General features: G+C 47.0%; 1 protein-coding gene across 1 annotated transcript in view; it reads right to left on the bottom strand.

The window, feature by feature from the left end:
- Positions 1 to 12,896, bottom strand: part of LOC142260522 (uncharacterized) — a 200,817-nt gene that overhangs the window by 36,802 nt on the left and 151,119 nt on the right. The window contains exon 10 of the mRNA XM_075331970.1: positions 3,281 to 3,462. Within this exon, the coding sequence (XP_075188085.1) occupies positions 3,281 to 3,462 (182 nt within the window). The remainder of the gene's footprint in view (positions 1 to 3,280; positions 3,463 to 12,896) is intronic.

Below are 12,896 nucleotides of genomic sequence, written 5' to 3'. Positions count from 1 at the left end.
TGACGCAGAACGTCCCTCCCACTCCAGGAAGTGGACGTTTGCCTCCCACAGCGAGGTCGGACGGGAGGTAAGTACGTGTGACGGGTGTTACCGACTTTGTGCACCACGGGCAGCGATTTGCCCGTGACGCAAAAAGGACGGGGGCGGGTACGATCGATTGTGAAATTGCACAATCGGTCGTACCGTGTAAAGCAGTCTTAAGGCAGAATCAGTGACATGAGAGCAGACTGTATCTATCTATTGCTGATAATGACAGACTATTGCTACAAACCACAGATCTTCAGCATTTTTGCAGTTTTGCACTAGGTCAACTGTAAATCACAAGTTGATCACCTATTATGTGAACATCCTCACCTTGCACCTCAGATATCATAGATCTGAAACTTTGTGATGCTGCAATTGGCGATTTTCCGTGTGGGCAATTTTCCGTGTGAGCAATTTTCCATGTGGGCAATTTTCCGTGTGGGCAATTTTCCGTGTGGGCAATTTTCCATGTGGGCAATTTTCCTGTGGGCAATTTTCCTGTGGGCATTTTTCCTGTGGGCATTTTTCAGGGAACCGCAGGAACACATAGAGAAGGAGATCTCCTGCTGCCTCCACCAGCCTCCAGCACCATTCCAGAGCTGCCTCCAGCTCCCCTAGGACCTGTAGTATATTATCCGTATATTCGGATTATAAGATGCACCCCCTACTTTCCCCCAAAATTTGAGGGAACAAAAGTGCGTCTTATAAAGCGAAAAATATGGTATGTTTAGCTTAGAAAAAAGACGTCTCAGAGCAGATCTCATTTATATGTATAAATACATGTGTGGTCAAAATAAAGGACTGGCACATGACTTATTCCTTCCAAAGACAGTACTAAGGACCACGGGGCATACACTGCGAATGGAAGAAAAGCGATTCCGGCAGCTAAATAGGAAAGGGTTCTTTACAGTTAGAGCAGTCAGACTGTGGCATGCCGACCACAAGAGGTAGTAATGGCAGATACTATAACAGCTTTTAAAAAAGGGCTGAATGATTTCCTCAGTACACAACATTGTCGGTTATAAATGACTTAATGACAAAATGTATAATTGGTGGAGGAAGGTTGAAGTAGATGGACCTAGGTCTTTTTTTCAACCTATATAACTATATGTAAACTATACAACTGTAAGGCTGTGACATTGTTATCCTCCCAGACCTGGCCAGGAGCACACTTCAACTTTGTAAAGCCTAATGAGTACTCACTCAGTTACTTCGACAAAAAAGGGTTCTCCTAACAATGGGCATTTCCTCATTTCAACTTTTTGCAAAACAAGATGGGCGCTCCGCAGAATTCAAGAACTTGGGGGACCTCCCAACCAAATTATCTACCTTCGACTTGCCTCAGATCCATCTGCCAGAATGGCCGGCGCTTCGTACTCTCCCTCCTTTGATCCCACATGCTAATTGGGAGACAGAGCGGTCACCAAAATCGCAACGCTTATCCCTCAGTGATGGGCATCTCAGAGACATGAGGTCTTCTCCAGGATGACTGATCTGTACTTATTACCATCACTAGATTTACAATTCGGTCATTATTAATGCCTATAAATGGTGGCTGGGAGTTTGATTTGAAAATTTGTAAAAGGAAATATTTGTACTTTTTATGTTCAATATATCTTTATTGTTATTATTATATCAAAACAAGGGTACAAAATGTACAATTTTCAACCAACAGAAATGTGTACTTTTTTTACACCTAATCTATCATTGTCACTTTTTCCTACTTCTATTACCTTTTTTCTGCTTTCTCTCTTTCACCTTTATTCTCTCTAGATTGGTGGGTATACTATACATATTTTGAGTATTTGAGTAATACGGGTCTCTTGCGGAGACTATCCCTGTCTTGGCTTCCTCAACCCCTCTTAGGTATTGGGATCTGTAAATAAGGTCCAGATTTCTCCTGCTAGGAGTTAATAGTTTAGTGTGGCCTATGGAAGTTGTCTCTTCCAATTTTGCATTTCTCCCCAGGTTTGTCTCGTCTATGTCCTATCTTCTCCCTCCCTTTCTCTAATTGTGACTATGGCGAAGTTAACATATACATCTTATATTGTAAATAGTCCTATGAAAAACTCAGATATTGTATTATCTACATAAAAAGGGTCTCAATAGCTATGCTTCAGGAAACATAGATTAAGTTCTCTTCAGTTTTTAAGAATTCAAATAGATACTACAATGCCTGTTCCCTTTCTACTAACCCAAATAATAAATCGAAGGGTGTTTCTATTGCTTTCCACAAATCCCTTCCCCACCGGATTTTGGAGTCGCGAGTTGATCCGGACGGTACATACATTTTCCTTACAGTGTGTATTGTAACATTTATTTCCTCAACACAGAACAAAGACCATTTGGGATCAAAGTTTTACAGTCAATGGCTGAGTTCACCGGGGATTCCTCTATCATTCTGATGGGATTCTATGTAGATACAAAAGGGAGGAGCTCTGCCTCTAGCTCCTCCCTCTTCATCTAGCTCCTCCCACTACCTCAAGTTCCTCCCTCTGCCTCATCAGTAACAACCGCCATCTCCTATCTCAGTAATGGGAAAGTCTTCATTAAATACAGATTTTACCTCAGGATTGAGAATTTTAAGTGATCAATTCGTCCAGAGAATAAAATTTATCACAAAATTGCCTATTTTCATGTGCACTAATTATTTATCATATAAAAATTAAAATCATGGTCATACCTTAAACACCCTCATAGCTCCATTTCACGAGGCGTAGTAATGGGAGCTTAATACTTAATTTTCTCCTGCTAAGTTGGTTGAGATCTTTAACCCCAGGGTATGGTTGCACTTGCGTATGACTCGTGTGAGTCTCGCATTGGTATCACCCAGCACGGCGCACACTATCCTGACAGGAACGCCTTAGCTGAATGGAAATACATGCAGCCGACCCGCTCCTGTCAGGAGAGTGTGAGCCATTCCGCTGCCGGGTGATGCCAATGCGAGACTCGCATGAGTCATATGCAAGTGGAACCATACCCTCAACTCATAAAATCTCCGTATTTTGTCATATCCAAGAGATGAACTATGAGATCTTGTCCCGGTGGTATAAGACCCCAGAGCGCATACATCACATGTTCCCTGGCACATCTGATACGGGTTGGAGATGTGACTCAGCTGTGGGCCTGTCTGGGTATTAACCAACTTCAGGACTCAATGTTTGACCACTTTAATAAACTCTTTGGGATTGAATCTTTGACCTCTTTAATAAATTCTTTAGTACAACACTACAGAACTCTCCAGAAGCAGCGTTACTTTCAATATTTCCAATGTCAATTTTGTCGATCTCTTTTGAATATCTCTGACAGCAATGAGGCAAGTCATCCCTAGACACTGGAGATCGTCCTCTCCCCTCTAAGCTGGAATGGGTTGAATCTGTGGACTTTTTAATACGCATGGAAAATGTAATAATTTCAGATGAGGTCTCTGTTCTGAGTCTTATGAATATGAGGACATGGTTAACCCGGTCTTACTTTAGCCCTCCTGGCTTTGGGACTTGGTAACCAATCCATGTTACATCTCGTAATGATATAAGGGTTTTTGTACTTCAATTGGAGCTTTTCTTCCCCTATTATGGCTTCCTAACGTGTTTCCCTATTTTATGTTTTATGGTCTGTGTTCTTCTTACTACCCCCTAGCACCATTTGTATGACATTATTGTGTCTCATGTTTTCTATTTCAATATATGATGATTATACAAAAATATTTGTTAAACAATAAGAATAATTATAAATTCTGCTAATGTTCTCCTGTCTAAAAAAATAATAGAAGGTTTTGATTTACGGTAATTCTCAGGTTACACCGTCCTCAGCTTTTATGCCCAAGATCGGAAATATTAAATCTTCTAAATGTCCCATGTGTAACTCAGAGGCTGCAGATCTATCTCACATGTATTGCGACTGCCCGGAAAGTAGGAATTTCACCGCTCATGGCATGGTGTCTCGTCATAAATGGAAAGTTTGGCAAGAAAGACTGGCCCTTTGTAACGACCCGATCAGCACATTCAGCAAAAGGGAGGGAAGGAAGATTCATCAATATGATGCCAAGATTTTAGGACATCACCAGCATCATTACCCTCCGCTTTGTCTTAGGGGTCCACCATACAGATTAGATTCCCATGATTTTCTAAGTTGTCTGCACAGTCTACGTATGAAGTTGTCTGCACAGTCTACGTATGAAGTTGTCTGCACAGTCTACGTATGCTGTTATTTGGCTTTGCAGATTAGAGATCTGGGCAACTAATGGTCAACATCTTCTAATTTCAGGGCATAGGGTGGATCCTACCAGTAAGGTCTGGATAAAACAGATTTCACTCCAACAGAAGAGCGTCCAATACCCAAAATAATGAGACAATTTTGGGTGGAGGAGCATGTGGTGGTCTAGCAGCAGAATGGTGACCATTTAATATGGCCGGACTACAACCCTGATAAAGCAGCCACAGCCGGCGACTGAGAAGAATCTGTGACTTCTCTGCATTTAGTGGTCACTACTCACCTGGGCGGTTATCTGTAGGAATCTCCTCTTTACTCCGCTCATCACCCCTCACATATGTCTCCGTAGTATTAATATGGGGCAGATCTTCCCCCTGAAACAAATATTGTAAAAGTCACAGACAGATGGAGAAGTCCCATCTATGATCAGCTCTAATCCTGCCATCTCCACCACTCTCATTACACAAGTATAACACATATAATACTGGAGGATAAAACAAGACTGAGCACAAGACCTTCACAGCCGTCTACACATCATAGGAGATTTCATGGCCCCTTCTCTCCATCTACCTGATGATCCTGAGGAACATCGGGATCTTCTTGTTTACAATCCTGTGGGAGAAGAGGACGGGGACATCTCTCTGGTGTTGTCCTCTTACTGGATAGAACTGGAGGAGACACATACAGGGACTGAATTCATTCCTTACATACAGATAATTATAGGCCGTGTGTACTTAGTCCTGTCTATTACCTGGTGATGTGAGGGGCTGGGGATCCTCCATCATGACGTCCTTGTACAGATCTTTGTATCCTTCTAAATACTCCCACTCCTCCATGGAGAAATAGACGGTGACGTCCTGACACCTTATAGGAACCTGACACATACAATGATACCGTCACCCCCGATCCCTTCATAGCGTTACTGTATAATGTCCCAGCATTCCCAGCAGTGTCACCTCTCCAGTCAGCAGCTCAATCATCTTGTAGGTGAGTTCTAGGATCTTCTGGTCATTGATGTCCTCATGTATCGGGGGGTGAGGTGGAGGCCCCGTGATTGGGCTCAGGAGTCTTCCCCATCCCTCAGACACAGGGGCCTGACAGCGCTCACTAGAGGTCTTCTTCACTACTGTGTAATCCTGGTTATGGAGAGACACAGTAATAAATCTCACTCCAGACATTTCCAGAGTCCTCACCTCTCCAGTTCTGTCCATCTGTTATTCCCATAGATAAGAATGATGTAATGTGACGTCATCAGAATCTCTCACCTCTCCAGTAAGCCGGAAGAGGATCTCTAGGGTGAGGTGGAATATCCTCTCCGCCATCTTGTCCCTGTCCATATCCATCCTTCACGGGGCAATCAGAAGAATTCTCTTATATAGAAGATCTCCACTGAGAGGATCCGATATTGTAGGGACCTGAATGGGAAGGAGAAGATGACGATGTAACATCATAAAGAATCCGCTGTAATAATATAATTACTGGAGAGAATAAGGGGAAACATATGAGGAGACAGAACGTGTAGAAGTTGTTCGCTCTGGTCTTGTATGGACTGGAACATAAATTGAATTGCTGACTAAGATGTCTCCTCCGCTCCCAATCACTGGTTATTTCGGTTAATGCTTCAGCCACTGACTGACGGCAGAGATCACGTTTATCAGTGACTAAACTGACATGAAATCCAGAGACTGGCGGGGACCAAGCAGAGGCGGCACAGGAGTAATGGGGGATCGTTATGTGTTACTATTGTTAGTATTTTACAGTAGTCAGTTCTTTCTATCTACTAATAAATCTTATATATTCAGGCCACACACAACAAGCAGTTTCCTCCTCGGAGTCGGCAGCTGAATACGTTTCTCAGAGACTCATCTTCCATGTCACTAATTCTCCTCTCATTTACCGACACTGGAATCGGCATCAGCAACACTGCAGGAGAAATTCATTACACGTGAGAGGAGAAATAACGACTCCATGATGAGGACGATATCTTCATCCTCTACTGCGTCTCTATAAAGATATCTGGCCGGAGTCCATCATTGACTCCATCACCACCACTAAATGGAGAGGAAAATGTCTACATGGTCGGGGGTTAAGTTTTGCAATTTTTCTTTTTTTTTTCTAACCCATGTTATGTTTTGTGGAGTGCATCCCTTAGGCTTCCATATATTACATGGAAAAGGCCAGAAAATTAAGCAGGTTCTCATTGCCCCCTTATCCCATAATTTCTTCATCGTGGGGGTCTGCTTGGTTGCCAGGGTAGTTAGAGGCCTAATAATGGTTTTTGGGTCTGCAATGTACAAAGTCTATTAATCTCTGCCAGATGCGGCGTCCAATAAGCTCTTAGGCCCCAAACACATCAGACTAAAGTCAGCGGCGGCTGCTGATTGCGGAGGGGATCGGTCACTGTATAATATATATGGAGCCTCCCGACAGATGACGTCAGGGCAGAGAAGGATCCGGCATGCTGAATTTCACAGACTGATCTGTTTCTTCTTCCTGGAGATAATCCTCCGCTCCAGGAGTCTGGAGGCGCCTCTCTCATAGTGACCACAGGAAAGCTGGAGTGTTGGTGTATGGGGGAGTCGGGGGGAGAAGCAGTCATCATCGTCTGTGAAATCTAAGTGTGCCAGGGTCTGTCAGTATATACACACCTCCTCTGAAAGGCCACAGAGGATGCAACATCATTAAGAAAGAGGCACCACTACCCAAATAACACCAGAAAGACCAAAGAGATCTCCAAACAACACCATGAAGACCAAGGAGATCTCCAAACAACACCACGAAGACCAAGGAGATCTCCAAACAACACCACGAAGACAAAGGAGATCTCCAAAACAACACCACGAAGACAAAGGAGATCTCCAAAACAACACCACGAAGACCAAGGAGATCTCCAAAACAACACCACGAAGACCAAGGAGATCTCCAAACAACACCACGAAGACCAAGGAGATCTCCAAACACCACCACGAAGACCAAGGAGATCTCCAAACACCACTACGAAGACAAAGGAGATCTCCAAACAACACCACGAAGACCAAAGAGATCTCCAAACAACACCTCGAAGACCAAGGAGATCTCCAAAACAACACCACGAAGACCAAGGAGATCTCCAAACAACACCACGAAGACCAAGGAGATCTCCAAACAACACCACGAAGACCCTAGGAGATCTGCAAACAACACCACGAAGACCAAGGAGATCTCCAAACAAGACGACGAAGACAAAGGAGATCTCCAAAACAACACCACGAAGACAAAGGAGATCTCCAAAACAACACCACGAAGACCAAGGAGATCTCCAAACAACACCACGAAGACAAAGGAGATCTCCAAAACAACACCACGAAGACAAAGGAGATCTCCAAAACAACACCACGAAGACAAAGGAGATCTCCAAACACCACCACGAAGACCAAGGAGATCTCCAAACACCACTACGAAGACAAAGGAGATCTCCAAACAACACCACGAAGACCAAGGAGATCTCCAAAACAACACCACGAAGACAAAGGAGATCTCCAAAACAACACCACGAAGACAAAGGAGATCTCCAAAACAACACCACGAAGACCAAGGAGATCTCCAAACACCACTACGAAGACAAAGGAGATCTCCAAACAACACCACGAAGACCAAGGAGATCTCCAAACAACACCACGAAGACCAAGGAGATCTCCAAAACAACACCACGAAGACCAAGGAGATCTCCAAACAACACCACGAAGACCAAGGAGATCTCCAAACAACACCACGAAGACCAAGGAGATCTCCAAACAACACCACGAAGACCAAGGAGATCTCCAAACAAGACGACGAAGACCAAGGAGATCTCCAAAACAACACCACGAAGACAAAGGAGATCTCCAAAACAACACCACGAAGACCAAGGAGATCTCCAAAACAACACCACGAAGACCAAGGAGATCTCCAAAACAACACCACGAAGACCAAGGAGATCTCCAAAACAACACCACGAAGACCAAGGAGATCTCCAAAACAACACCACGAAGACCAAGGAGATCTCCAAACACCACCACGAAGACCAAGGAGATCTCCAAACACCACTACGAAGACAAAGGAGATCTGCAAACAACACCACGAAGACCAAGGAGATCTCCAAACAACACCACGAAGACCAAGGAGATCTCCAAACAACACCACGAAGACCAAGGAGATCTCCAAACAACACCACGAAGACCAAGGAGATCTCCAAACAACACCACGAAGACCAAGGAGATCTCCAAACAACACCACGAAGACCAAGGAGATCTCCAAACAACACCACGAAGACCAAGGAGATCTCCAAACAACACCACAAAGACCAAGGAGATCTCCACACAAGTCAGAGAGAAAGTGGTGGGAAGTACAAGTCAGGGTTGGGTTCTAATCATCAAATGGAAAGAAAATGTTACCACAACAAACCTGCCAAGAGAGGGCCACCCACCAAACCTCTCAGCCCAGACAAGGAGGGCATTAATCAGAGGCAGCGCAGAGACCAAAGGTGACCCTGAAGGAGCTGCAGAGTTCCCAAGCAGAGACCGGAGTATCTGCCCATACAACCACAATAAGCCGTACACTCTATAGAGCCGGCCTTTATGGAAGAATAACCAGAAAAAAGCCTTTACTTATAGCCAAAACTTGTAAGTCTCCTATATACAGCCTGTGCCCCATATAGCATCATAGACTTTATGACCCCCAGATAGCAGCATCCTGTATACTCTGTGAGCCCCACACAGCCTACTATATACCTGATCTCCATATACCCTCCTATATACAATATGTGCCCATACACATGGAGAAACACCCACCTGCAGAGCCGCACACTAGATATATGGCTGCTCTGTGCTTACAGGACCTGTGATGATGTCACATGGAGGGGAGGAGTCAGGGGTCACAAGGTCAGCTCCTCAGTGTATGCAGGACTGGTTGTGGCTAAATCCCAGTGGCTACAAGGACCAGGTCCCTCCTTCCACTGGGGTTTAGCTTTCTCTATACAGACCCAGCTGTTTCCCAGGGGGCAGAGGGACCAGGTCCTTGTAGCCACTGGGATTTAGCTTTCTCTATACAGAGCGGCTGTTTCCCAGGGGGCAGAGGGACCAGGTCCTTGTAGCCACTGGGGTTTAGCTTTCTCTATACAGAGCGGCTGTTTCCCAGGGGGCAGAGGGACCAGGTCCTTGTAGCCACTGGGATTTAGCTTTCTCTATACAGAGCGGCTGTTTCCCAGGAGGCAGAGAGACCAGGTCCTTGTAACCACTGGGATTTAGCTTTCTCTATACAGAGCGGCTGTTTCCCAGGGGGCAGAGGGACCAGGTCCTTGTAACCACTGGGATTTAGCTTTCTCTATACAGAGCGGCTGTTTCCAGGGGGCAGAGGGACCAGGTCCTTGTAGCCACTGGGATTTAGCTTTCTCTATACAGAGCGGCTGTTTCCCAGGGGGCAGAGGGACCAGGTCCTTGTAGCCACTGGGGTTTAGCTTTCTCTATACAGAGCGGCTGTTTCCCAGGGGGCAGAGGGACCAGGTCCTTGTAGCCACTGGGATTTAGCTTTCTCTATACAGAGCGGCTGTTTCCCAGGAGGCAGAGGGTCCAGGTCCTTGTAACCACTGGGGTTTAGCTTTCTCTATACAGAGCGGCTGTTTCCCAGGGGGCAGAGGGACCAGGTCCTTGTAGCCACTGGGGTTTAGCTTTCTCTATACAGAGCGGCTGTTTCCCAGGAGGCAGAGGGACCAGGTCCTTGTAGCCACTGGGATTTAGCTTTCTCTATACAGAGCGGCTGTTTCCCAGGAGGCAGAGAGACCAGGTCCTTGTAACCACTGGGATTTAGCTTTCTCTATACAGAGCGGCTGTTTCCCAGGAGGCAGAGGGACCAGGTCCTTGTAACCACTGGGATTTAGCTTTCTCTATACAGAGCGGCTGTTTCCCAGGAGGCAGAGAGACCAGGTCCTTGTAACCACTGGGATTTAGCTTTCTCTCTACAGAGCGGCTGTTTCCCAGGAGGCAGAGAGACCAGGTCCTTGTAGCCACTGGGGTTTAGCTTTCTCTCTACAGAGCGGCTGTTTTCCAGGGGGCAGAGAGACCAGGTCCTTGTAACCACTGGGATGTAGCTTTCTCTCTACAGAGCGGCTGTTTTCCAGGGGGCAGAGGGACCAGGTCCTTGTAACCACTGGGATGTAGCTTTTGCTATACAGAGTCGGCTGTTTCCCAGGGGGCAGAGGGACCAGGTCCTTGTAACCACTGGGATTTAGCTTTCTCTATACAGAGCGGCTGTTTCCCAGGGGGCAGAGGGACCAGGTCCTTGTAACCACTGGGGTTTAGCTTTCTCTATACAGAGCGGCTGTTTCCCAGGGGGCAGAGGGACCAGGTCCTTGTAACCACTGGGGTTTAGCTTTCTCTATACAGAGCGGCTGTTTCCCAGGGGGCAGAGGGACCAGGTCCTTGTAGCCACTGGGGTTTAGCTTTGTCTATACAGAGCGGCTGTTTCCCAGGGGGCAGAGGGTCCAGGTCCTTGTAACCACTGGGGTTTAACTTTCTCTATACAGAGCGGCTGTTTCCCAGGGAGCAGAGGGTTCGATCAGGTCCTTGTAACCACTGGGGTTTAGCTTTCTCTATACAGAGCGGCTGTTTCCCAGGGGGCAGAGGGACCAGGTCCTTGTAACCACTGGGATTTAGCTTTCTCTATACAGAGCGGCTGTTTCCCAGGGGGCAGAGGAACCAGGTCCTTGTAACCACTGGAGTTTAGCTTTCTCTATACAGAGCGGCTGTTTCCCAGGGGGCAGAGGGACCAGGTCCTTGTAGCCACTGGGGTTTAGCTTTCTCTATACAGAGCGGCTGTTGCCCAGGGGGCAGAGGGACCAGGTCTTTGTAGCCACTGGGATGTAGCTTTCTCTATACAGACCCGGCTGTTGCCCAGGGGGCAGAGGGACCAGGTCTTTGTAGCCATTGGGATTTAGCTTTCTCTGTGCAGAGCGGCTGTTTCCCAGGGGGCAGAGGGACCAGGTCCTTGTAGCCACTGAGATGTAGCTTTCGCTATACAGACCCAGCTGTTTCCCAGGGGGCAGAGGGACCAGGTCCTTGTAGCCACTGGGATGTAGCTTTCTCTATACAGACCCAGCTGTTTCCCAGGGGGCAGAGGGACCAGGTCCTTGTAACCACTGGGATTTAGCTTTCTCTATAGAGTGTCTGTTTCTCAGGGGGCAGAGGGACCAGGTCCTTGTAGCCACTGGGATTTAGCTTTCTCTATACAGACCCGGCTGTTTCCCAGGGGGCAGATGTAATGCCCCTGAGCAACTCAGGGCACTCCAGGGAACTGCATCCTCATGGGGATGCAGGACCTACACCCTGGGACCTGGAACAACAGTGTCAGTAACACCTGCACACATCTATATTCCCAGTTGCCACTCACACCAGGGCTCAAAGGGTTAGTCAGATAAGGGGATGGCCACCCAGTGGGCAGAGCCAGCCTGGGACGAGACCACCTGGTGGGAGGGGGCGAGCCAGTATGTTAGAGAGTAGTGAGGAGAGGAGATGTGCCTGGAGCTGGGTTCGTGTAACGGTGACCCGGGGCACATGAGTAGGTTGCCAGAATAGGAGCAAACAAGTACCTCTGGAACAGAGAAGGTCACCAGGGACGATACAAGGGAGCACCACTAGAACTAGAGCACGCGCAGGGCACAGGGCCCTAGGTCAGGCGACAGTTTTACACGGCCCGGTAAATTCCTGCACAGTGGAGGGACCTGAATGGACTTCACTGACCTACAGATCCGGGGGCATCAGCAGTAAAGCAAGGATCAGGTTTCAGACACATACTTCCCCACAGGGTCCACACTGCCAGCAGTTCAGACAAGGGGACTGCTACCTGAGAGGGACAGTCGGGGCCCCCAAACTGCTTCAAGCTACGGGGACCCAAACCACACTGAGAGTGCCAGGGACAGAGCAACGGAGTCACTAACCTGGCACTGGCAACATAGGGACTGGAACCAGCCGTCCGAGGGTCTACAGTGAGTAAGGACTGCTCATTGCAATCCCGGTGTGGCCTCCATTATTATTACATCGACACCTCCCAGGCTCGGCCCTACCTGCGGAGGGCCTACCACCACAGCTGCCATTACCACCAGCCGTGGGAGTACCCACTTTAGCAGAAGTAGTTCCACCCTCATAACCGCAGGTGGCATCACATGAACGTTAACTCTTACCTCCCCTGTAAATACTTCCTTTATAAAAAAGTACCCAGTGCAAGGAACCGGGCAAAGGCGACCAGAGTGACATTCCCCAAATACAGAGTGCCCGGAACCGAGTACCCCCTTCCCTGGGCGACACACAGAGGGACCAGGTCCTTGTAGCCACTGGGATTTAGCTTTCTCTATACAAAGTCGGCTGTTTCCCAGGGGGCAGAGGGACCAGGTCCTTGTAGCCACTGGGATTTACAGTCATATGAAAAACTTTGGACACCCCTATTAATGTTAACCTTTTTTCTTTACAACAATTTGGGTTTTTACAACAGCTATTTCAGTTTCATATTCCTAATAACCGATGGACTGAGTAATATTTCTGGATTGAAATGAAGTTTATTGTACTAACAGAAAATGTGCAATCCGTATTTAAACAAAATTTGACCGATGCAAAAGTATTGGCACCTCAACATAAAAGTGACATTAATATATT

This window comes from Anomaloglossus baeobatrachus, unplaced genomic scaffold (genome assembly GCF_048569485.1).
Source record: "Anomaloglossus baeobatrachus isolate aAnoBae1 unplaced genomic scaffold, aAnoBae1.hap1 Scaffold_118, whole genome shotgun sequence".
Taxonomy (NCBI): domain Eukaryota; kingdom Metazoa; phylum Chordata; class Amphibia; order Anura; family Aromobatidae; genus Anomaloglossus; species Anomaloglossus baeobatrachus.
This window is presented reverse-complemented; position numbering and strand designations above follow the sequence as displayed.